Source organism: Fistularia commersonii, chromosome 2 (assembly GCF_037954325.1).
Source record: "Fistularia commersonii isolate RoL2024-O1a breed Wild chromosome 2, RoL_Fcom_v1.0, whole genome shotgun sequence".
NCBI classification, from domain to species: Eukaryota; Metazoa; Chordata; class Actinopteri; order Syngnathiformes; family Fistulariidae; genus Fistularia; species Fistularia commersonii.
In genome coordinates this window covers 10894338-10919440 of record NC_141285.1, presented here as the reverse complement: position 1 = coordinate 10919440, position 25103 = coordinate 10894338, and the positions used below count along the sequence as shown (strand labels likewise).

The 25103-nt window shown below is 37.4% G+C and overlaps 1 protein-coding gene across 3 annotated transcripts in view; it reads right to left on the bottom strand.

The window, feature by feature from the left end:
• macrod2 (mono-ADP ribosylhydrolase 2) overlaps positions 1–25103 on the bottom strand; it is a 412763-nt gene that overhangs the window by 307856 nt on the left and 79804 nt on the right. For all 3 annotated transcript variants that reach the window (XM_086167072.1, XM_086167081.1, XM_086167089.1), the window contains exon 4: positions 3362–3391. In XM_086167072.1, the coding sequence (XP_086023198.1) occupies positions 3362–3391 (30 nt within the window). The remainder of the gene's footprint in view (positions 1–3361; positions 3392–25103) is intronic.

Here is a 25103-nt window from a genome sequence, read left to right as displayed (position 1 = left end):
CTGAGTATCTCACCCTATCTCTAAAGGAAAGATCAGATACTGCTGTGGAAACCCATTTTGGCCACTTGGATCAGTGATCTTGTTCTTTCAGTCATTACCTGCAGCTCATGAACATAGTGGAGGGTGGAAATGTGGATCAACCTATAAATCGAGAACCTTAACTTTTCAGCTCAGCTTCTTCTTTAGCAGGACACACTGTACAGAGGCCGCATTAGTGCTGATGCCGCACTGACCCGCCTGTCAATCTCCCATACAATTTTTCCCTCACTCAGGGACAAGACCCCAAGATACTTGAACTCCACACTTAGGACAGGATCTCATTCCTGACCAAAGAGGGTACTTTACCTTTTTCTGGATATTTTTGCCCTTTCAGGGATGCAGAGAGAGTTATGTGCTTATTTTTTACTTACTAAAGCATCGCCCATTTGAGGTACATCTGATACTTTATTCCTGAGAGGGCAGGGAACTTAATGAGTGCCTTGGACACAAAATAATGTGTTTTCTCAGATAACACATTTTCAATATTATGTTAATTTCGAATATATTTTTCAGGATTCTGCTGGAATATTTATATGGAACGATCAAATACCATGGATTTGTCTGGTTTACACATTGAATAATTTACCTGTTAACTTTACTATACGTATATTTATTTTCTATATGGAAGAAAACCATGCTTTCTTAATGAAACCCTTTATGAAATGGAAATTAAACATTTTCAATATGTTATACTGAACAGTGAAAGCCAACAAAAAAAGAACAGTGTTAAGTGGTGGTATAAACACTGACAGTATCTTAATACCATGACTACAATATTACATTTATTGAAAATACAAGGTGAAGGCATGCGTTCTTATTCTTTTTCTAATCCAAGAAGCAGGCTGATTGTAAATCGAGAAAAAAATCTTTTATGATAAGGATTTAGTGATATACGATAAATGGAAGCTTTAATAATTTCTTAAAAACAAGTGTTATGACAAGTCATGACTCAAACCACTATTAAGGAAAAACTACATACAAAAGCTGAGGGCTTGTAGGAAAAGACCTGATTTCAAAGAAGCAATGGCAAGTGAGTTCAATCAGTGTTGGCAGCATATGGCTAAATCAGATGTAAGAAAATGCACAGCTGTCATGCATGTGTTGTGTTGCTTGACTGGAGTGATGGGAGGGAACCCAACCTGAGAACACCAATATGTTTTGTTGGTATTGTTAGGTCCTGTTGCTCTTTAAGTCAGCATTCTGGTTCATATGCTAATGAGCCACTTAAATGCCCCAGAGTAGAAACATTAGGGAGACAAGATTATGTTTACAATTATCTATTCTTTTGGGACCCTGCCACAATCCAGCCCTGCTGTGACACAATTCACATGAGCAACCTGGTAGCATTAATTACCCTCTAGTCACAGAGGCATCATTTAACACACTATTATCAGAGATCATTATTATTTCCTTCTATGATTGTATAAAATCCCACTGAGACTTACATGTCTAATGTTGATAACAGTGCTATTTTGTTTAACCCTGTTGTGTACGTAATAATGACAATATACAACCCAGAAGAACTACCATTAGTGAATTATGAAGACATAATAGAGTTTTAGAGCATTTCAATATTGTTTTTTTCTCTTCATAACTTAATTTTCAGACAATAATATATTTTGTGCAGGTAGTAAATTCTGACTGCCAGGGTTCATTTCCACATAGGGGATTTATTATCAACCAGAAGAAAGAAACACAGGTTAAAATTACTCTCATAAAAGACAAACTATAAAGGAAAAATATCTCATTTTCAAAATCAATCGCTAAAAGTATGCAGCTGAGAAAGAAACTTCACAAAAAAAAGTTAGGACTATCAAGTTTTTGTGTGAACTGGCAGAAGGACCCCCTCTTGAGCTTTGAGAACTAAACATGGCTCAAGTGTGTGAGGCCAGTATGATGGATAATCTGCACTGCCCTCAGAAGACATCTGGGCAATAAGGAGAACCTTATATGAGAACATGTCTTTGGAGGTTCTTAGTCATAAAGGTCGTGGGCAAAAATGCAGAAAATAGTCTCCTGCTAAGTATTCAACAAGTTAACAAGTAAAGAATATATAGATAAAACCAGATGCCATTTAGTAGGAAACTGTTCCACTTGGCTAGTACCTGTCAAGTGGAACAATAATGCTATATTAGAACTGACAAAGCATTTTTGCATACTATATTCTCTGACATTAACTAGAAAAAGCTGGCTCAATCAACCATTGTACATAATCTAAGACTCAGAGGATGGTAGGAAGATGTGGTGTAAATAAAACAATAATGAACATATTACAGCTAAGATAATTGCTTTGCGCACATTGAATCAATAAAGACAGCTCAGTTGCTACAACACAAATGGAGAATTTATATATATATATATATATATATATGTATATATTTTTTTTAGACTGTTGTTCCATCATTTGCAGTGAGGATGCATGTTCATGACCTATGATCTGAATCAAAGATGCTCTAAATAGCTGTGTGCTCAGGCATCTTTATACTGCTCTGAGTGAACAACTGGAAGATGTTTGGTATTAACCATGCATCATAGAAGATGACGGCCACTCTAGGCAGCATGATGAGATACCAGTCAGATCTTTACAGCTCTATCATGGACACTGTGAAGACACTTCCGTTAACTCTGCCTGTCCTATCTATCCGGTGACTCAAAATAAAATATGATACATAAATGTATTCAGAAAAATGCAATTGTTTTCCTTTGTTTTGGTTTGGTGTGGTACATAGACAAGAACTGACAAGCATAATTATTATCTGTGTCTGTATTCATCTTTTTTTTTCAATGCTGGTCAAAACTCGTAATGGAATGTGGATACCCATAGAGAAATGGCCTTATTTCAATACCATGCCATTCGGGCACACTATAAAAAAATGAAATAAAATAAAAACATCTAGTTTCAAAACCAACATTTTGTAGATTCAACTTACTGTGATGATGAATGATTATTTCAATCATGTCAATGAAAATGTCAAATTTCAGAAAAGAACAGCGGGACTGGCTAGTGGCATTCTAGTTCTCTATCCATTACTCCCAGGGCATAGTTGACTGCCTGAAATTCCCTCCATTCCTTTGATGATAATGTTCTTCGGCAAGCCACTTCAGTAATGACCATCTCTAAGAGTGGCGCAGTGTTTGGTCGTGCTGCACTTCACGCTCATGTTTTACCATTACATTCGCTGAAATTCAACACTTGGGTGTGAAATAAACACTAAAGTCAGCTATAAGCCAACAGATATAAAAATTGGGGCTATATGCCAAATATGATTACTGCAATTACAATTCCATACTGTTTTATCAAAAGCAAAAGCATTTTACTTACCCCCACCTCCTCCTAGAAGACTTGAATTTGCTGAAAAATATAACAAAGACAGAAATATTAAAAACTGAGGTACAATATTACACCTGAAAGTAACCCAAAACTAACTTCTAAACTCTTGAGGTACAATTCATAAAATATGTAGTTTATGTTGTTCTACTGAGCAAACATAGCAATTGCAGTAAATGCTGACCGATGCATTGATTCATTCGAACAAAGTTGAAAATGTCCGGAGCACATTAAACCCAAGTTAACAGAGTCCAAACCCCCATTTTCAAGATAAGGTATCCTCCTTTATATATATATATATATATATATATATATATATATATATATATATATTTTTTTTTTTTTTTTTGGCATCAGGACTTATCCCTCATCAAAGTTGATTAAAGCAATTAACTGTGCCCTGTAGGCTAAGATTGTTGTTTCTGCTGCTGTTAAACAATTAAATCCAGATTTCAGCAGTCAGCCAAAGAGGGTATATTTAGTGGAAAAACTTGTGTTTTTTAAGGGTCCAGTTAACTTTTACCATTCCACACATTTGCTGGATTCAAGCCGGACTGTTTAAACTAAGATGAATGTTGTCATTTCAGAATACGATTGCAGTCAGTGTATAAACGATGGACATAACTTCAAAATTAACTTGTTTTCATTTTGCATCACTTGAAGACATCCTTTGTACATCCTCGACTCCAAATTTAAAACACATCTGTTAATTTGGCTTCTAGTTGAAATAGGTAGCCTATGTGTTTGAAGTCATGCACAGCAGACATTAGAGGAATTGTACAGCACAACATCAATTAATGATCCTTAATTTTAACCACATCATTAGTAATGAACACCTGCCTAGTAAATGCTTATTATTTCTCAGAAATGTTTCAGGACACATTCAATGGATAATGAACATGTGGTATCAGGAAAAGTTCTTCAATCAAGGCACGTATCTATATTTATTTTTCTAACTACAAGTGGAGGGGACTTCTGGGGGCAGCTTAGCTTCCACATCTTTCTGTGGCACCACAACAGCTTTGTATTGTTCTCTCTCCCATTCGAGTAGGCATGGAAACAAAAACAAAAATCCTGCATGGCAGAATTTGATTCAAAGGCCTTTTGTTATCTGTGCACACAAGTACAGAGAGAGCATAACATACACAAACAATAAACTACAGCAGGTGTAGAGTGACAATTCACAGTTATGACCACAAAAGGGCTTCTCCGGATCTTTCTATACTGATGCGCATGGATGTTTGCAAAGAGATTAGTACCAGATGACAGTGAATTTGTTCTTAATTCATCAGTTTCATTTGAAATATTTGACTGAAAATATAACAGTAAAAAAGATAAATAATAAAACAGGATTATTGGAATTTTAACTTGAATGGCAGGCAACTAAAATGGTAATCGGCATTGGAAAAATCCTAATAAATTTAAAACTAAGTTTGAGAAAATTAAATCCATGTCCTCTGAAACTATCATTAATCCTACATGAAAATTCAACTGCCAATATGTATCTAAATTCACTTAATGTAATTCCAAGTTTGTTCTTTTTGACAAAATTCATGCTCAAATTTTGGTTGATAAATGTATTATTCAGCTCTGTCACCAAATAGTAAAAATTATACAAATTGCCTTTTTTTCTGAAGTGCCAGAAATGCTAAAATAATTGCATGTCCATATGTACCACTTTTGCTGACAATTTTCAAGCTCTAATCAGTATAATGAAAGTTTACCCTGATACCACCTGAAAACAAGCAAATGTTTAGGCAGTTTTGACCAAAGTCCACCATCATCTTCCAGACACCTGGGGAGTATTTTTCTTAATCCCTTAGCTAATAAACAAATACATTTAATGACCTGATATTACGGAGTTGCATTCCTTAGGGGGCGCTTCATTTACTCTTCACCTAATCAGAGATGTGGTTGCTAATCAGTCTGACAACTTGAAGTATCGGTAGATCAAAAGATTCACTATGTCTTTCTTTATTGGGTTCAACAGACACGGAGGATGGGAGTGGTAAAGAAAAATGCTGTTTTATTCTTAATGATTAGCTCTCTTCCTCTACTAATGGCCAGAGTGCAATGGAACATGCATTTGCAGTTTATTTTAAAGCAGACTGCTGAGGATCTTAATCTATAGAGGTGTTTCTCACAGAAAAACTTATCAAGGGAGACATTAAAAAGCATGGAATGGATGGATGCCTGCTTGAACAATCTGTTCAAGCATGACAGAAATAAGAAACAGCTCCAAGAGAAGTTATCTCAAAGCTAAACACAGAGGAACTCTATACTCTTGGCACTAAACACTGCAAGCTTGTGGCTTACTCACTACGAGTTTTCTAAGTACTTTAATTATCTTGAGTGAAAATCTAAACAGAAATCCATATTTGGCCACATTAACCCCATAATGCATATTTTAGAGTGTGTATATTAATTATAAACTCGCTCTCCTAGCAGTTTGCGCTTGCCTTGGGCTCAGTCTGGCTATCATGTGGTGGATCAACACATTCCTGCCTGTAGGGAAGCAGGGGGAGAGCCAATAATTAGGATTATAAGAAGATCATTTGGTGTTTCTAATACAGGGGTTGAATCCCTCAATATAGTAACTCTCTTAGAGTATGTGTTTAATGAGCTTATAAATATGCCACAAAATACTTTCATCAAGTTTAATATCTGCCAATACATGCCCCTTTGGAATATCATGAATCAGTATTCCACACGGAAAGATCACAGAACAACCTTGTCCATAAAACTATAACATTTAGAAAATGTCACATAAATGCTGCAGTGATCTTTGAGCTATGTTTCAGAGAAACAACATATTTATTGCAACAGCAAAGAGATGCACCGCAGGTTTGCAATGACCCAGTTCATGAGAAAACAAAGTGAAACCGGTAGGGTAAGTTATTAAATGGAGGTTTTTAAAAGGGGAGGGTTGCACTAATAGTTTTCAAAATCTTGTTAACCAGGCAGTTCACCAGGCATACAAATTCCCATTTACAATTACAGCCAGACAAAAGGCAGTGCATTTTGAGAGAAAGGGCCATAACAGAGAAAACAATATTTAGAACAAACAAGATGATATAACCACAAGACGACGCAAACATATAAACAAGCCATTACAAAGGCACAGCCAAAATACACACACTAAGGACACACAAAGCAGGTTAGCAGTCAGAACGACAGCAGCATTTTTTTTCCTCGAAAAGGTCTGTGAGTGTTTTGGAAATCTTTCTAGACACTTTCTAGTCTCATTCTGGAGGAATTCTGTTTTCGGGATTTAAACCCAGTCAGGTTTGCAGACCAAGTGTCAGACAGTGTATGCAGATAATCAAGTGCACAACAGCTGATGGGGGGGGGCATTGAGCGATTTGTATATTAACGTTATTAACCAGTGAATTTTGAAGCCGGTGTGGAATGATGGCCAATTACAAGAGGAGTATAGAGTGCAGTGATGTGCTTTGAAGGGGGCATTTGTGTGAAATCCGATGACAGAGTGGTAGATAACATTGAGCTTTTGCAGCGGGTCTCTGTGTGCCGATCAGTAACGTATATCATCATAATTGAACATGGGAAGGGTGCTCATTTCAACCAAAGTTAGTCTTGCAGAGAAGTGAAAGAGAAGTGAAAGATGAGTTTATTCTGAGGAGGAAGACAATTTTGGATTTAACCTTTGATCATCGATTGTCAATGTGGTGTGATGTAGTAACGACAACCTGAGTCATAAATCTCAGTAGAAAGGAATCTCAGACTGCTAGGTGATGGCAAGTCATTAAGAACCCCTATTTGGCTGACCCATACAAAACATACCCGCCCTGTCACAATGAAGCACACACCTCCTGTCTACCCTTTGAACTCTTAATTCCGACCACAACCTCATATATCCCACAGGCAAGTGTAAAGTTGAATGTTAACTGCTGTGTTTTTTCACCTCACCTTCTTAACAAACTCCTCATTCAATATTACTCCTACTGTCAATACCATGATAGTACAACTTGAAATCTGTTCCAAAGCTTCTAGCCTCGCAACGTTTTCACGTCGTATATCCACATTCCTTCTCTGCATCATGTCAATTAACTCTGGCTTTTCCTGTCATCGTACAAATATTCTGAGTCCCTACTCTCAGTCCCAGACTCTTGCCTTTCCTCCTCTCTCTCTGCTTCTGAAAATGCCCTTCCTTCTCTCCTCCTGCAACCCACAGTAGCCCGATTTGATAGCCCACTGGTACCCTGAAGCTAATGAGCACCAATGGTGATCGCCGATAACCTGGCCTTTGACCAATCTGGCATGATTAATAAATTCGATTCGCATATTTGGTTTTATGCCGGATGCCCATCCTGATGCAACCCTCTGCATTTATTCAGGCTTGGGGCCATCTCAGAGAGACATTGGCTTGTGCCTCCCCGAGGCTGCTTTTCGAACTCGCTTAACATGACTGTTTATACGTTACATTGAGTATAAACTTACCCTTAATCCAGTCTTTCAAACGATCAACAGAAAATAGTGATTCTGGGGTTAAAGACAAGGTGAGGAAAAGTATTAATAAGGTCTGCTTTTCCAATGCCAAATAATGTTTTTTGTTTTTTTTACCATTGCAATGTTATTTTAAAACATAACAAATGTCTGCAAATCTTGGTCAAATTTTCAGTATTTCCAGTTGAAATCAGATTCCAGAGTAAGGCTTTTTTGATCCAGTTAAAGAGTTTTCAATATCAGCCATGAAAGATTTTGAGCATGTCTTATTTCTGACCAATGAAGAAAGCCCATGATTGTGCACAAAAACTGTCAATGGGGGTCAATGGGGCTACTATTTCAGCACCTCTCACTATAAAACATTATTTTATACATGATTAATTTTTCCATCAGTAACTGACTGCAAAAAGAAGGCTGAAGTAATGGAAAAAAAAGGGTAACATTGAAGCAAAAATAAATAATGTTTAGGTTTTGTCGACACAAAAACTATCTTTAGATCTTTGTATTATTTTGATAGAAACATGTCAGTTCTGTGTGCCAATGCTCTGACAATAAATTGAAGGAGATTGGCACAATGTTTGAGCAGAATATACAGTTTTCCACCTCAGTCCTTCTTAACAAGTACTGCTACTGGGCCCATGAAAACCCACATCTCCTAATTCATACAGCACAAGTAGTATATTCATCTAAATACATACAACAAAGCCTCGATACACGGGAAATAGTCTGGCTGGTATTGAATAGCATGTCTGTGGAATCCTCTATTAAACGTTGGCAATTCTAACATTGAAAGATGCACTAATTTTCTTTTAGTAGCTGCCAGAGTTAACACAAATAGAGATAAAATTTGGATGAACCAATTTTTGTAGGATGTAAGAAAAGAGAAAGCAATGGTCTTTCTTATTTGTGGCACATTAATAATGTATGCTACATCGCACAGACTGCTACGCCATATAATACTGCTTGGCATTTTGGTGCTTTATAACTTCTAGTAGTGCCTAGGGATTATCTTGCTCTCTCTCTGTCTTCCCCTTTCCCTTTTCTCTCTTTTTTCTCTGATTGTGTGGTATATGTACAGAGCTGTGCGAACTCTGTATTGTATATCACATGATTTTTGCACATGTCAAACACATGTCATTTATGTTTATGTATCACACAAATTTATGGACTGCTTTGTGTACTTTTACGGTGATACAAGAAGATTAAAGTGCTGCTTACCTGCAACTGTTGAATAGACTAGTTCAACAGTAAAATCAATGTTTAAAAAAGAAAAATCATTTGAATTACTGTCTGTGATTCTTATTTTCAGCTGGATTATATTTTCTATCACTCATCATTAAATCAGGCAACAGTGGATTACATTTAAAACAATTCGTATACTTAACCATACTTGGCATAAGCTTTGATGGTTGAAATGGTTGTTTTTCAATCTTTCATGAAATATAATAGAAATATTATAATATTTGAATGTATCAACATGACAGCAAGCTGGTATCAGAGTGATTAATACCTTTCCCCCGCAGGCTTGTCACCTTCATCACAAACCAACAATACCAGATGCCAAAACCAGCCCACGTATCTATTGTTATAATTACCTGACCTTCAAATCCACATTAATGAGCCCAGGATGATCCCATTCCCTTTCATCATTTGGCTTCCAAGCCCTGCTTTTATCTAACAAGGTCACCTTTCACAACACCGCTTCTCCCTGAAATACACATCCCCCTCATAAATATACATCAATCTGCATCTGCTCAACCCCCACTCTTAAGATACCAGCTTGGAGAGTTCACAAGGAAATAAAACTGTAGGTGGGCTTGACTGAGGACAAGTTTAGATTTCTTCTGAAGTTGCCATCCAAGTCAGTTCCATTACATTTGAAAAGAAGTTACATGTTACTTAATAAGTCTTTTCAACACTGAATGCTCTTGTGTGCTGGTGGGGCAGTGCCAGGACTGGTGAGGTCAATAGGCTGAACAAGCTGGTGAGGAAAGACCACTTTGTGGTAGGACTGAACTTGGACAATCTTGCATCGGTGGCAGTGGGGAGGGTGAAGGACAAACTGAGAGATGTCCTAGTCGATCCTTCCCACACCCTGCACAACAAGCTGTGGCTTATGGGCAGCTCATTCAGCCAACGGCTCATCCCACCCCGGTGCAGAACTGAATGCTTCCGACACTCCTTTGTGCCCACAGCCATCAGACTGTACAACAGCAGTCTGAACAGCACACAACTCTGACTGATCGGAGGCGCATCTGTGCTATGACTACCTCACTGATTTACACGTCATGTCCTAATTCCATTATCTATTCTTATCCTTGTTGTTGTCACTCCAATTTCATCCTGCTTATCTATTTTTATCCTTGTTGTCATTTTGGTGATCTATTTTTATCCTTTCTGTTGTTGTTGTCATTTGTCTCTTCATTTTCTATTTCTATCCATATTTATTGATATTGTTATTGTTGTGCTGCTCTGACAAAAAAAAAATCTTCTATGGGGATCAATAAAGTATTGTCTTATCTTATCATACATTACAAAAAGAAGAAGGAAATAAAAAATACCCCAAATCTGAAGGTAAAAAGAAGACGTAAATAGAAACTCCAATAGATAAAACTGATAATAAATGATAATTAATATGCTATATCAACCTTATCAAATGGCACAGACGACAAACTGGATTGACAACAACCATGTGATTATTCAATTAAGATGATTGATCAACTTTTAGTTTGCTTATCCAATAATGTGGCTACAATAAACAAAAGATACTACAAAAGAGAAGTCCACCAACTGAGTATGCAAGATTTAAAAAGGCACATAATATTCTGAATAAAAAGCGATAGTAAAATCAGGAAACATCACAGGAAAACTTTGTTTTGTTCCAGCTACTCCATATTATACATTCATATAATAAATTATGCAATCAAATTTGTCATCCTCATTTTAATGCAGTTCCTTTTTTGTGATCAAGCATGTTGGTATAGTCAAGACTCATGGAGCTTTTCAGTGGCTCAAGGGTCCACCAACACAAGCTTGGTACCTGCCAAACAGCTGGGCATTACCCACTAAAATACATAGAAAAATGCTTGGGATTTCTTCAGAAAGAGACTCTTGGTTAATAAAGTAAGACTTATGAATTACACTGATTGCTCTTTGTTGTAAACAGGCATTAAGGGAGACACACTCGAAAACAAACCACAGTGAAGAAGAGGAAGACAGCACAAACAACATGGAGAGTAAAGTTGCCACAGAAGTCATATTCTGCATCACTGGATTGGTAACCATTGTCAATCATATAGGTTTTAGTTCTTGTGTTTTCTCTCTCCATTGTTGAAAATCCATTGTTGAAAATTGTCCATTGTTGAAAATCTGTAAAAACAGCTGAACATTGTAAAAATTATGCACCACAGTTCGCTGGAAGAATCTACTAATGGGCCTGGAGTATGACTTCAACCAAGCACCTATATCATATGAGTTTCTATGCAACCGTAAAATGACTCCATCACTGACTAGGAGCTAAAATTGCTTCCAGCACTGAATTCCAGGGTCCCTAATTTCTATCCTGTCTGAATACACAAAGAAACAGTCAAGTTCCTAAGAAGGTTATAAAAACGCTAAGAAATTCCTACAGTGTTAAAGCAGCTATTGTTGAGTGGAGAGCCAGACTTGCTTAAAATGAGAACAAAAACAACAATGAATTATCAATTATGCTTAAGTTTCTGTAATGAAAATATACCATGCCAAATATCGACACCAAAAGTTGAGATTACCAAGAGACAGAACACTTGTATAAACTGCTACTTCCAAATCATGTCACAAAGTATTATAGTAAAATTGACGGCCTGTCATTTCAGACTGTTGAAGTACAGGATGAAATTTCCAATGGACATAGGCCGATATTTCTAAGAAGAGAGATTATGTCATAAATAATCATACCTGAGACAGCTGTAGGGAGTAATCCTCATCAAATATTAATTGTATTTACATAATTTATTGAGTTATTTGCACTTAATGCAGCCCCATAGGGATTCAAGTCAGTGTTCTCCTTGAACACCTTGCCGAACAAATGCAGAGTTGTGACAGCAAGAGAATCCGATGTCAAACTTGTGCCTAACTAAATATGAGAAACCTATGCCTTCCATATTAGATCAGTTGTGGCCCAGAATAACAACGACTGCCATCTGTGCTAATAACCTACAGGGCACTGGTGGAAATTGAGCTACTGTGGGTCAAAGAAGGAGTCAGACATGTTTGTCAGCAGAAAGATAAGAACAAAAGCACAATGCTTGAACTGAGAGTGGGAACTTTGAATTTTGGAACTATGACAGGAAAAGCTAGAAAGTTCGTTGACATGATGCAGAGGAGAAAAATAGACACTCTTTGTGCCCAGGAGACTGGGCGGAGGCTGCAGCAAAGCTAGAAGTTTATGAGCAAGACTTGAGTTGTTGCATCAAATGGAGGGGGGGGTTATCTTGAAGAAGGAGTTTGTTAGGAAAGCTCGGGTGGAAACGAGTGTCAGAGTGAGGAGTCTCAAGCGAAATTGAGGGCGTGATGCTCGATGTTGTTAGTGGGTATGCCCCACAGGTGGGATACGAGTAAGAAGAGAAAGATAAATTCTGAGGTGAGTCAGATGGAGTGAGGCAGAATATTCCCAGAGGTGAGAGGGTGGTAATTTGTGCAGACTTCAATGGACATGTTGGTGCAGGCAACAGAGGTGATGAAGAAGTGATAAGCATGTTGGGTATTTAGAATAGGAACACAGATGGACAGATAATGGTACACTTTGAGAAAAAGATGGAAATGGCCGTAGCGAATACTTTCTTCCATACTTTCATCTGGAAGATGCAGGGACACGGGGGAACATAAAGGAGCAGAGTTAGGAGCACATTTGTAGATTTCACATTATATAGCTGATGTAATCTGTAGGAGATAAAGGAGTAGGTGAGAATGTAGCCAGAAAGCATAGGATTGTTGTGTGTAGGATAACTCTGGTGGCAAGGAAGATGAAGGTTGCAGCTCAAGTTGAGGGAAGAGGTGACAAAGGCAAAACAAAGGGAATAAAATGACTTGTTTGCGACACTGGACAGTAAGGAGGCAGGGACTGATTCATACAGGTTGGTGAAGGACTTGAAGCCGGTCAAGAATGATTAATGACACAGATTGAGATGTATTTACAACCACCCAAGGGATAGAAAGAGAGAAAGAATTCTTTGAATAGCTAATGAATGATGAAAATGAGAGAACATACGTAGATTTGAAGAGGTGTCCAAAAAGGTGGACCAAAAAGTTGCCAAGATTATTAAAGGTGAAGTGAGGGGGGCATTGAAGAGAAGGGTGGAAATCAGTGGGGTTTAATGTGCACTCCCTTCAAAAAGTATTAGTTCAGTGAGGCAAATGCCTTTTTGCCACAGCTTCTTTAAGTTACTTTTCGTTTTGAAGGTTTTGCTCGGTCTCCTCTCTAGCAGGTAAAATACAGTACATGCATAAGTCTCGAGATTGACTTGGCCAGACCAAAACCTTTCACAACTTGACCCTAATGAACTCCTTTGTTATTTCTGCAGTGTGTTTTGGGTCATTACCTTGCTGCATGATGAAGGATCTCCCAATTAGTTTGGTAGCATCTTTCTTTAAATTGTCAGACGAAATGTTTCAATCGATTTTTGAGTTCATTTCTGCATTTCATCATCAGTAAAGATTAATGAGCTCATCCTAGATGTAGCCATGCAGGCCATTGAACCTCTGGCATGAGCACAGCGTATTGCTTTTTTCCCTTTTGGGCAATGTAAAGGTATAGGCAGCATGAGGCAATCAGTTAACAATAAGACATACTACCAGACAGTTTCATTATTATGGCAGGGTAGTCCAACCATACAAACCAGAATTCTGTGTAACCCGAATTCCAGAAAACATTGACATTGAAAGACTTCTTTTAAAGCTACCTAAAAAAGTGCACACTGCCCCCCACCTCAGTCAGTCAGACCATTTGGCTTGGTTTTTAACACCTACATATCAACTAATCATTAGCAGGACAAAAAGAGCCAAGTCAAGACAGTTCAGATTTGGTCTAAGGAGACAAAGGCACTTCAGGAGGACAAGGTGAGAGCAATTTGACTGTGCCTGTGTGTGTGTGTGTGTGTGTGTGTGTGTGTGTGTGTGTGTGTGTGTGTGTGTGTGTGTGTGTGTGTGTGTGTGTCGGGGGTGGGGGTTAGATAGAGGGAAATGCATGGCTATGACAACGCCTTGGCAGTTTTGTCAGATTAAGTTGAGGTACATATCAATAAATAAAAGAAAGACAGAAAGAAAGACAGAAAGAAAATTAAGAATATGTACTTCTTTTCTCCATTTTCCAAAACTAGTAGCCCACAAGTGACCTAAATAATTCTTAACTGTAGCAAAAAAATGTCTGCTTTGAAATCACTAACCATATGAAACTGCTCAAAGTCTCTTGATGATATAAAAGCAGAGCTCGTAACAGTCTCTCACCTTCACGTCTGCATGCATACTTGTCCTGTATTACAAGCTCTTTCGAAAAGGAATTTGTAGGGTAATTCCCTAAGGTAGTTCAGGATAATAGGACACAATTACCCCCTCCCAAGTAAATAATTTGCAGGCATGTTTGAGATTGAGAAATGTAGTTGTTATCTTTAGGGTAGGTAACTAGGGGAAGAGACTGACAATGGTTATGGCTTCCTAAATTTAATTTCCTTTTCGAATGCTGGACTTAGTGGGACTACTTCATTGCAGTTGTTTATTTGCTTTCCTCCAAGTGCTTTATTTCATTTCCTAATGCCAAAGCACGCTTGCAAAAATGATTTTTGCTTTGTGTGATAAAGCAAACATCTAAAGTCTATCATATGTCACCAATGTTCTGATGAGAAGGTGAATGCAGAATATCATGTGGAAATAGAAAAGACACAAAGGGTTACGTCTGATTTATGAAAGACAAATTAAGGCAGTCAGTGACAAAGATAAGATAAAAACAACAGGAAAAAAATCAATAAAACAGACAACAGCTATATTAAAACATCACCAGCTACAATTAAATATAAAGAGAAAATATGAAATCAAGACATGAAAATACTAACCAAATTATTAGGCTAAATCATCTGGTCTAGAAACCAGAATCACTTATCGTTAATGGTTATTCTTCAATCAATCATGCAAGTGAGAACTGCAGAAAATGTATTTTTTCCCAAATTGTATCCATACTGCATTGAAGAAGGTAAATCTTCAGTGTGTCTACAAATCTCTTGCAGTGATTCTGGCTTTCATCGCTGAAATAGGAAACATGAAAGATTTTATGATGGGAAAACCCTAAGAAGAAATTAAGTTGAGTAAACTCAACTGTACAATAATGCCAGAGAGTAGACGAGACCTTTTCTATGTTGGGCCCATTCAATAATACCCATAGTAGCATAGCCTGTTTCTTGCAGGGGGGTGAGGTGGGGGAACTGAGCAATAACCTTGCATCCCAAGGGCACATCATTTGAAATGCATTGGGTGCCAAAGCACTGTGATATATCCTTTTTCCAGAATTAACCTCAGCCAGTCTTTTCTGTCACCAACCAATTTGAGAGTATGAGCTTGGACAAGGACTGAGTCCCGGCACACTAACTCACACTCACACACTTCCCACTCAACCTTTTGAATGTTTACCAGATTGTGGGGCAAGTGGCTCACATGACAAATTGTAAGACCACACAGCTAGGTCAGCAACATATTTGTCAAATAAAATCAAATTGTTGGTAAAAAATGTACATACATATATACATATACAGTATATAAATCTAAATATCTCCGGAGGAGCAGCAATAATGTAAACTTTCAGAAATAAAGACGTATCTGAATTCCAAGGTTACCTAAACCATGAGTTAGTGCAGTCAGTGAGTAAGAGTACTATGTGTTACCAAATAGTAGCTTAAATATAATATGTGTGCTTTGGATAAAAAGAGGGATGAAGCCACAGATGGCTAAAAGCACACATGATTAAAATGCAATTCAGTCAGTGGGGTGAGATGGATGAATGACCTAAATGGAATTGGCAGCTGCACAGATAGACTGACTCTTTCCAAAATGATGTACATCAGTGGGTTTAGATTTGTCTTGTACTGTCATGGTTGAAACAAAATGCTGAAGAACGTTAAGCACGTGATTTGACCAAATGAACATGATTTCCGTGAATAGCTATCACAATGTAGATTGTACAAGTACAAACATGTACATTGTACATGAACAGTTATAAAATGTAAACCACTAAATTAAAAACATAAACGAATGAAAATTACAAGGAAATTAAAAGTCAAATTTGTCATCAATCAAATTAGCCATCTCCTTAAAACATAATTGTCACAGTGCAATATTTAAAACTGTCATTATAGCACCTTCTTGCTAAATCCATTACTAGAATGTGACATCATTTGGATTAAAATATCACTTCAAACAAGAAGAATTTGTTATCAATACTGGAAGTCGAAGCACTGGTGATTCATCTGTAAATATCAAGTGCTATAATTTTTGACATTCATTTAGGTATCAACAAATGAGAGTGTGTTTTTCTTTATAAGAAAACAATCTAAAATGAAAAAAATAACAACAGATGAGGCAAAATGTCTTGTGAGACAGAAATTGTCCAAGTACATATGTTTATGTCACTCTAATTAAATCAAGAAGCATGACTTTGTTTTTTCACATCCCAATGCAGGCATTATTATACAAAACACAAATCTTAATCAAAACATAACTGATATGATCTGATGAGGCTGCACAATGTCTAACTGTGGCTCTGTGATTTTTTACCATACATTTTTCATCTAATTCCCATCAAAATCCCATAACCCTCTCCAGTATGATACACATTAGATATACTGTAGTCCTTTGCATTAAGGGTAGACTGATAGTGGCATCCACAACATCTGCCATCTTGTCTCCTTAAAAAAATAGCAGGTGTGGCTTAAAAAGCATTATTTTTGCCACTCCATGAAATGCTTCTTAAATCTTATTTATGAGTGACACACAGGAGTTAATTTCTTCTTCCTTGTGTTGCAAAAGAGGATTCACTTCACTTCTATATTTAATGAGATGTTATACAGGAGGAGGCAGGATCCCCTGCATTACACTGTACAATAGGTAGTGTGGTCAAGTGATATACACAAAGTATCAGGAGTATAACAAATAATTCTTGTGGTTACCACTGTTTGACAAGGCATAGAGGGGGAGAGGGAGAATCAGACAGACAGAAGTGTTATACTTTAAAAAGGTAGATATGAAATTACCTGTAAATAAAATACTTTCCATTACCTTAAAACGTCATCAATTTGGTAACAGCCACCTCTTTCTTTGTGAGGCCTTAAAATACACAGTACATTGAACAGCCTAAGTGAATTCAACATGTTTAGTTGGTGTCAAGTGTACCCAGGAAGAAAAAACAACTTATTTTGCCATGGCACACAATTACAGTAGGTGACATGTGCACTGTCTAAACAGCTGAATACAGAGGACAGACAAACTTGTTTTTCGTATGGTACAATGTGAGTCAATTAAAGCTCACCAAAGCCAAGAACTAATGGTAGGTGCACAAAGACAGATAAGCCCCCACTCTAAAGCAACAAACAAATGCGTAATCACATATGTGGTCTGCTCTCTTATTGAACCATTTCATAGATATAGATATTATCTCCTCCTAATATGTAGCCAGAAAGTATCAGTTGCAACCAATTTATCAATACAAACAACATACCAGTGTTGAGGAAACTGAAATTTCAGTTAAGAGTAGTTCAACAAAATATCTTGGAGCAGAATCTTTGGAGACAAATAATTTATTTTGATAATCTGGTTTTACATCAAATCTATTTGAGATTGTTCTCATACCAACAAAAATTACCCCAGGATTCAATAAACAGCGTTTTCTTTCATGCTCATTGTTAAATTGCTTGGTGAGAGCCAGTGGGAGGCTTAACAAACAGGAAACTACATTCAACTTGCAGGCCTCAAGAAAAGTATAAAACAGGGCTCCCATAGCGGCAGGCGATTGGCCCACAGTATCTCCTGCTTGACTAATGTAATCTATGATCTATCCCATCCCAATTAAAAGATGAAATGGCCTCAGAACAGCTGTAAAGACAAGCCTCACAGGAGGAGCACTAACTGCTGTTAATGTCAGAAGTCTCATTTAAAGAGGAGCATCTGTTTAGGCTCATATCAGGACTTCAGTCTTCAGGCCGAATAAGAGCAAATACAACACCCCCCCATCTGGAGAGTTGTAGGAACACTACCTACCGAACTCAATCACCAATTGCACACAGGATGCTTTGCTAAACTAACCTGTTTATGGAACTCTGAGTTCAGTTTATCAGGATGAAGTTTCCTCTTTTCACAGTTCAAACTCGTTCATCAAAAGGAATGTGACATGTCAAGTGTGAAATGAATGCCATGAAATAAACTGTAAAATGTGTGCAAATGCAGAAGCCTTAGTAAACCAAACTATAGACAAAGTAGCCACTGTTCCCAAAATATCAAATCAGGGTACTGCAATGTAGCAGTAATTGACCGGACTGGATAATTAGAATATATCCAATGCCTTTGTTGATAACATAAATAACAATGTATATAATTATTCGATTTCCTCATCCAAACAGTACAATGCTGAAGTAACATGATTACTAATGACCCATGCAAGATTTGGTGAATAGAAACCCTAAGCTTATTGTGTGAGTGAGTTGAGTGAGTGTGTGTTTCCGAATAATATAGGTATGATTTGATTTGACTTGCTTCACTTCTCGGAATGAGCAGCCTTTGTTTGCCTCTAAAAAGAGACCAACGGAAACACGGCACTGATTCAGAGAAGAGAAAACACTGATCCAGGCAGCCAGGAAATGGACTGTCAAGTGAGAGAACAGGAGGTCCGGTTAAAAAAAATGAAATGACAGTCATTTGTTTAGAAAGACAGTGGAAGGATGCTCCATTCAGCAAATTCAATCACATAATTTCATAGGTCGGTGAATATCTGTAAGGACCATTAGGTACTTACATATGTTCATATCACAATTACCTTAATCCCTAGCAACTACCCAGCAATACTCAGCACCTAAAATTCCAGGTTACAATACACTTTGTTTTTGTTTTTTGTTTTTTTTTCAGAACTACAGAACTCTCCGTAACAAAAAATTCTACAATTTGTGCCAGTATAACATGAAGATGACTATCAGACCTATTTGCCTTCATGACAGTTACTCATATCCACTGACATCCACATCCACAGCTGGTCAATATGCATCTTCAGCACCTTTTAAGTAGCTCAGATTAGAAAAGGCATATTGGCAATCAAATTAATCATGCAAAGAAATCTGCAATTACCATATGTTTCAGCCTGGTTAACTGCCTGTATTAAACAGTGATTTTTAATAAATACATTATATTATACTGTAACAAACTCCACGATACATAGACAAGTGGCACATGTTTCTCTTTCCATTTCTTTCATACACACATTCCCCCATATGTGCAAACAAGTATATATACAAGCTGTATCTGCAAACCAAAAAGTCATTGAGCATGGTTCTACATAATACAAAAGCAGACAGTGGCATCATGAAATAAATCAGATGCATGGTTAGACTGACTTTTTAAGAATTCCAGGTGGCAAATCTTCATTCAGGTCAGGCTGAACTGAGTGGGCCTTCTTTTATGTTATGGCCAGTTCAATTCATCCATCCATTTTCCACCACTTATCCCTCTTAGGGTTGCTAGACTCCATCCCAGCTGCCACTGGGCAAAAGATGGGGTACATCCTGGACTGCTCACCATTCACCATTCACTCAGCCATTTACTCTGTCACTCACAAATCTAGGCAATTTTCCCAATTAACCTGCTGCATGCTTTTGGTCTGAGGGAGGAATCTCACGCAGACATTAGGAGAAGATGCAAACTCCACACAGAAAGCTTCAAACTGTCCAAATCGAACCAGGGTCCTTCGTGCTGTGAGGTGGAAGTATGAACCACTGCGTCACTAACCCTCTGAAACCTCACTGAGTGAGTGAGCTCAGGTGAGCCCATTTGTTCAATCAAGAATGTAAAAGAATGTTAAAGAGCTCAGACGAGTCAGCACCTACCTGATCTTAACTAAGTTATATTTCTTTGTTACAATTTCTTAGTTACATCCTATTCCATTTTCCACAGTAATAGATTTGACTAATGGTTTGTTGTTGTTGTTGTTATAGTATTCTCTATAATTCATTTTCTGTTTCTATTATTGGACGAGAGAAGCTCCTTATTTTCCTTCTTAAAAATAATGGTATTCATTTATCTTTGTTATACTTGTCTCAAAAGGACTCTATGAACATAAAACCCAGGGTGGTTCAAAAAAAATTGTTTCTCTTCATAATGAATACATTCGGCATGTTGCTGTCAATACATTTGGAAAGATGATCGATTCAAGATGATTGTGGTAGCTTCATGTGAGAGGATCTGCTTAATTATTTTTCTGAAGAAAAAAAAAAACATTTTGTTTTGCAGAGTATCATTGATCGATTTTATCACATACAGATATCCCATTCATCAAACAAATCACACATATAACACATATCACATTCATCAAAACTAAACTGACATAATCACGCAATGAGTTGAAACATCAGAAGAGCTTTTTTATGCATTTAACTGCATCTAGAAATATTGAAGAATACATTTTTTAGTATTCAAGTATTACTAAGTCAAGTATTAGCATAAGTGAATACTTACTGTGCTCATGAAAAGGAATAGTTACTGAATAACAACTTAAAATCTGTACTAATACCATTGGGCTGGGGTGACATGTTTATTTACAAAAATCTGAGTGCAATCTCTTTTCAGTTTTTGCTTTTTTTTTTAATGAGTGCTGCTTATTTTTAATTAATGACCAAAAGTGCTTGATTTCCTTGGTTACTCAGTTCTTTAATACATTATCACCAGAAAGTTGTGTCATCTTTGAAATCCTACTTGAGTATTTTTTAGCTGAACGTGCTAATTTTATGTCCACTGAGATTAATTGCATCTATTATCCTGTAGAAATTCTGACAAAGTGGGACAGTGGTCAATGCATTTTCAACCTCCTCCTTGTTGTCCTTGCCTGAGTGTAATAGCCCCAGTTTTAGACACAAGCTCAAGGTCTGTTTGGAATGCAGTAAGTTTATGCTCCAGAGCATCCGGGAAAGTCAGCACTATATTAATTTCCGTTACTAGCACATGAGTGAGATTGAAAACTTCTGAATTGATTCTACCTTGTCAGGACACTTAACTTCTAAATCATATTATTGCTCTTCTATCACCTTCTTTTCAATGGCGATTTAGAATAACCTGAGAAATGGGTTTTGTGGGGTAATTTATTTTATTCCCCATCCATATGAATAAGAACCCAAAAGCAGATTCCTGTAGGTGTAAATCATAATTTTCTCTGAAATTGCGGTAAGCTATTCATTCATTATAGATATGCTCTCATTTGCACTGTTTTTGTAAAAAGGTGGTTTATTTGATAAGTAATTAAGTGATTCTGACAATGTCAAATGACATATTTTTATACAAACTGTATTAAAAAGTCTCTCAGACAACTACTTCTACTACTAAATGGTCTGTGTAGATCTTTTACGTCAGTCATCCTTAACACCTTCTATCTTTTTAATGACCAGTTTTTGCAACTGACCTTGTTTTTAAAATGATTCCAAAACAGTTAAAACTGCAACAAATATTTTAATCTGACAAAGATGAAAGCTAACTCTATTCATTTTTAACAAAACAGTGTTACAAATACATACATGATACAAGCAGTCGTGTGAGATATAAGCATGGGTTATCAAATCACTTTGTTTTGTGGGTCTTTGTTCAAGCAGATTAAAATCACCCTAAAATGCGGGTATTTCTGTTTTGCAGTCCAATGAGCAAAGACTTAATGCAATTGGAGATGGTTCCTGTTCCTAGAAAGAGCAACAGAGACCTCATAGGGGCTAAAGACAGGGTCGGCTAAGCCTCAGCTAATGAGGCAAGTGCATGTGTCCACAGGATAAAGAAGACCTGATGGCTGACTGAGAGACCTAAACGGCAAAAAGGCAGATTAGACCCATGGATCGGGAGAATCCAACTTTCTGAGTTGAGGGAAAGAGAGTTAGGATACTCAGTCAGGCCTGCTAAATCCTGCTTTGCCCTCAAAGACCATAAATTTGCCTTTTTTGATCCACAGCTTTCTGATTAGGATTACAAGCTATCACTGATATATTACCAGTGTACTTAGATACCAAATGTACTGATTGTCAGTTTGAGTTGTATAGATAGTGACTCGAATATTCCATTTCTGTCATATATTTGTTATGATGGTTCTCGTTTGGGAGGCCGCAGGTTGAAAGCACAAAGGGCTCCACAGTGGAGGAAGGGCAAACAGTGCACTGTAGGAAGAGAAATAAACGAGATGACAAAAGTCATTACATGTGGGGAACAAAGAAATTTTGTGCTGCATTAAAGCTGTCGAATGTTGTTTGAAATGAAATGATTGGCTTTTTGGCATGTGACAACATGCAAATCTCTGAGCTGACCTCTGACCTGCAGACAATTGTGGGGGCAATACTTTGAGAGCACTCCTTGAGTTTCCCCTGGACTTTAATTAGGGGGCTTCATATTATATGTAATAGACTTAGCAGACCAAAGCCTCTTAAAGAAGCTCTGCATGTGCATGCGAGTTTGCTGCAGGGGGAAAAAGAATGATTAAGTTGTTCAAAATGATAATTTTGATACTGATGATAGTTGAAAGACTCTACTGTTCCAAAAAGAAATTAAAAGAGACGTAATGGGAATAGTATTGTTGGATGTCTAATTATTAAACTACACCATCACTGCACCTTACACTTCAAAGATATAAGAAATACAGCAATATGTAAGTTTGATTCATTTGATAACATGTCAAGTGGATAACTGATCACAAGAGATCTCTCTTGACATGAAAATAGGAGATCCTGTTTTGTTACTTGCTGTTTTTCTTGAAACAATTTAGATACTGAAACAAAATAGCAGACTGTATTGCAGCATAGTGCGTAGTGTAAAACATTCAGTTTATTCACAAGGACTAATGCATTAGTGAAAGATAAAAGTCTTCCCTTCTATGAATGTGAATGCAACAAATAGACCTGGGTTAGTTAGGGATATCATTTGTACATCTAGTTGAAATAAAGATAGCCCTGCAAAGTTTTTAAAGGTGTTTAATATTGATAGTATATTGCTTCTGTGTGACATCTTTGTGATATGACGTCTTCAAGCAATTTGACTGATCATCATCGTCTGAAACGTACAAATTAAAATGTATTTCAAAGAGAAATGATCGTGTAGGCTTGTGTGGTCAATACTAATTCAAGAGGTTGTGGCATAACACATTCAATTTCCCTAAAGACCACCTTGTGAGGCAGATGTTTGAGAAGTGGCCACTTAAATAAACAGAACCCTGCATCTGAAAAGGTCACAGATGCACATGGAGATTATGAGGACTGCTTCCTCTGCGTCCTCTATTCATCTGTACTTTAACGGGCATGTGAAGACTTGCAGTGACAGCATACCTTCATTAATCAAGATATGCAAAAAGATTATATTTAAAGTTTGTTGAAGCACTTCTCACCTGACAATTTTCCTGAACATCTGCTCTCCAATCCACTTAAGTGTTCAGATCCCCCTACCCCCATCCTCATCAGAGATGCATTGTAATTCAATCGGTTGTATGGAATCAGTGGGTTTGAGGAGAATTACCAGAGCAGATTAGAGCTGGAAGGCAGCTGGCAAGTGCTATCGTCAAATCATTCTATCTTTGCCTGGTCTGTTTTTTTTCCCTGTACTAGCTAAATTATCAATTATAGTCACACGGTCAACCTCACCATGACGGCCCCTATACCACACACCTACAGTCTTGTTGTTTTTATGTTTTTTTTTTTTCTTGAAAAAGCACCTAGATGTCCCTACCAACTTGAAAAAAATATAGAGTTATAGATAATTTGTACATTAGTAAGGAAATTTTAGTTGCGTTACATCCCTAGGGGTCGCTGTCATTCCCAACCTTTTGTTTGGTCTCTCAGCCCTAGACAGGGACCAAACAAAATGTTCAGAAAGAAGATACGAGTTACAGAGATATTGCGTGTATTTATTAAGTACACACAAAAAAGCACGATGGAAAGTGTTAAGTGCTTGGCTCCTCGCATCGCTCCTGCAATGACATCATGGCTAGTATTAAAGGGCCAGCACCCTGCCCGAGACCAATAGGTTACTGCAATCAGTTACCAAAACACTGTCTGCTGCTTGGAACTACCTGCAAAATATAAAGCGGGAAAGCACTGCCACAGAAGACAACACCCAAAAACACACAGCGATCCCTAGGGATGTGACAGTTGATAGAGTTAGTTAAGATATTTTATGAATAGGACACTTATGGACTCATCAGGGTCCCCACTCTTTTCTTGAAATTATTTTCTTGGACTTCGATAGGAAATTTTCAGCTGCAGCGTCATGACTGACATGTTATCACATCATACATTAATATATTACCCAGTCCCATCATGTTGTGTTGTAGAATTGTCCTGTACTGCAGTTGCACATTGTATTTTGTGCATTTACCTGCAAGAAGCAGAGCAGCACTGTGTCTGAATGTTGCCCACTGATGACAGTTTGACAACAAGCACACATGTGGTTTAAGACAAGGATAAGCAGACAGTCAATATTATTTTCCAGGACAACTTGGGCTTGTCCAGAACTTCTGACATAATTTCCAAATGTTTTCCATGACTGGAAAATTTGTCCATCATTTTCTAGGGTTCCTGGGTTTTCAAGGATGCGTGGGAACCCTGCTTATATAAAAGAGAAAGAGCCTGATGTCAGATTGATCAATCTGACATCAGGCCATCTAAGGCTGCATGTTAATGCTGTGTGAGGAAGCTTCATCCAGTCACCATGGAAATATGGCTGGATGAACAAAGGGAGGCAGTTTGTTAATACTAGAGTGGTAAGGTAAGCTGGCCATGCAATAAGATAAGATAAACTATTGATTCCCACAGGGGAAATTCCTTTGTCACAGCAGCGTAACAGTTATAATGTCAAAAAATAAGGAAGTAATAGAAGTATGAATATAAATATAGAGACAGAAAACAGAAGAAAGCTAGACATCCTAAACTAAACAACAATATAAATAGAGTGACAATAGCGATGACAAGAATGAAATAAATAAACAAAAATAGGCAGGATGCGTGCAGGCTGGGACCAACAAGGACAAGAAAGACAG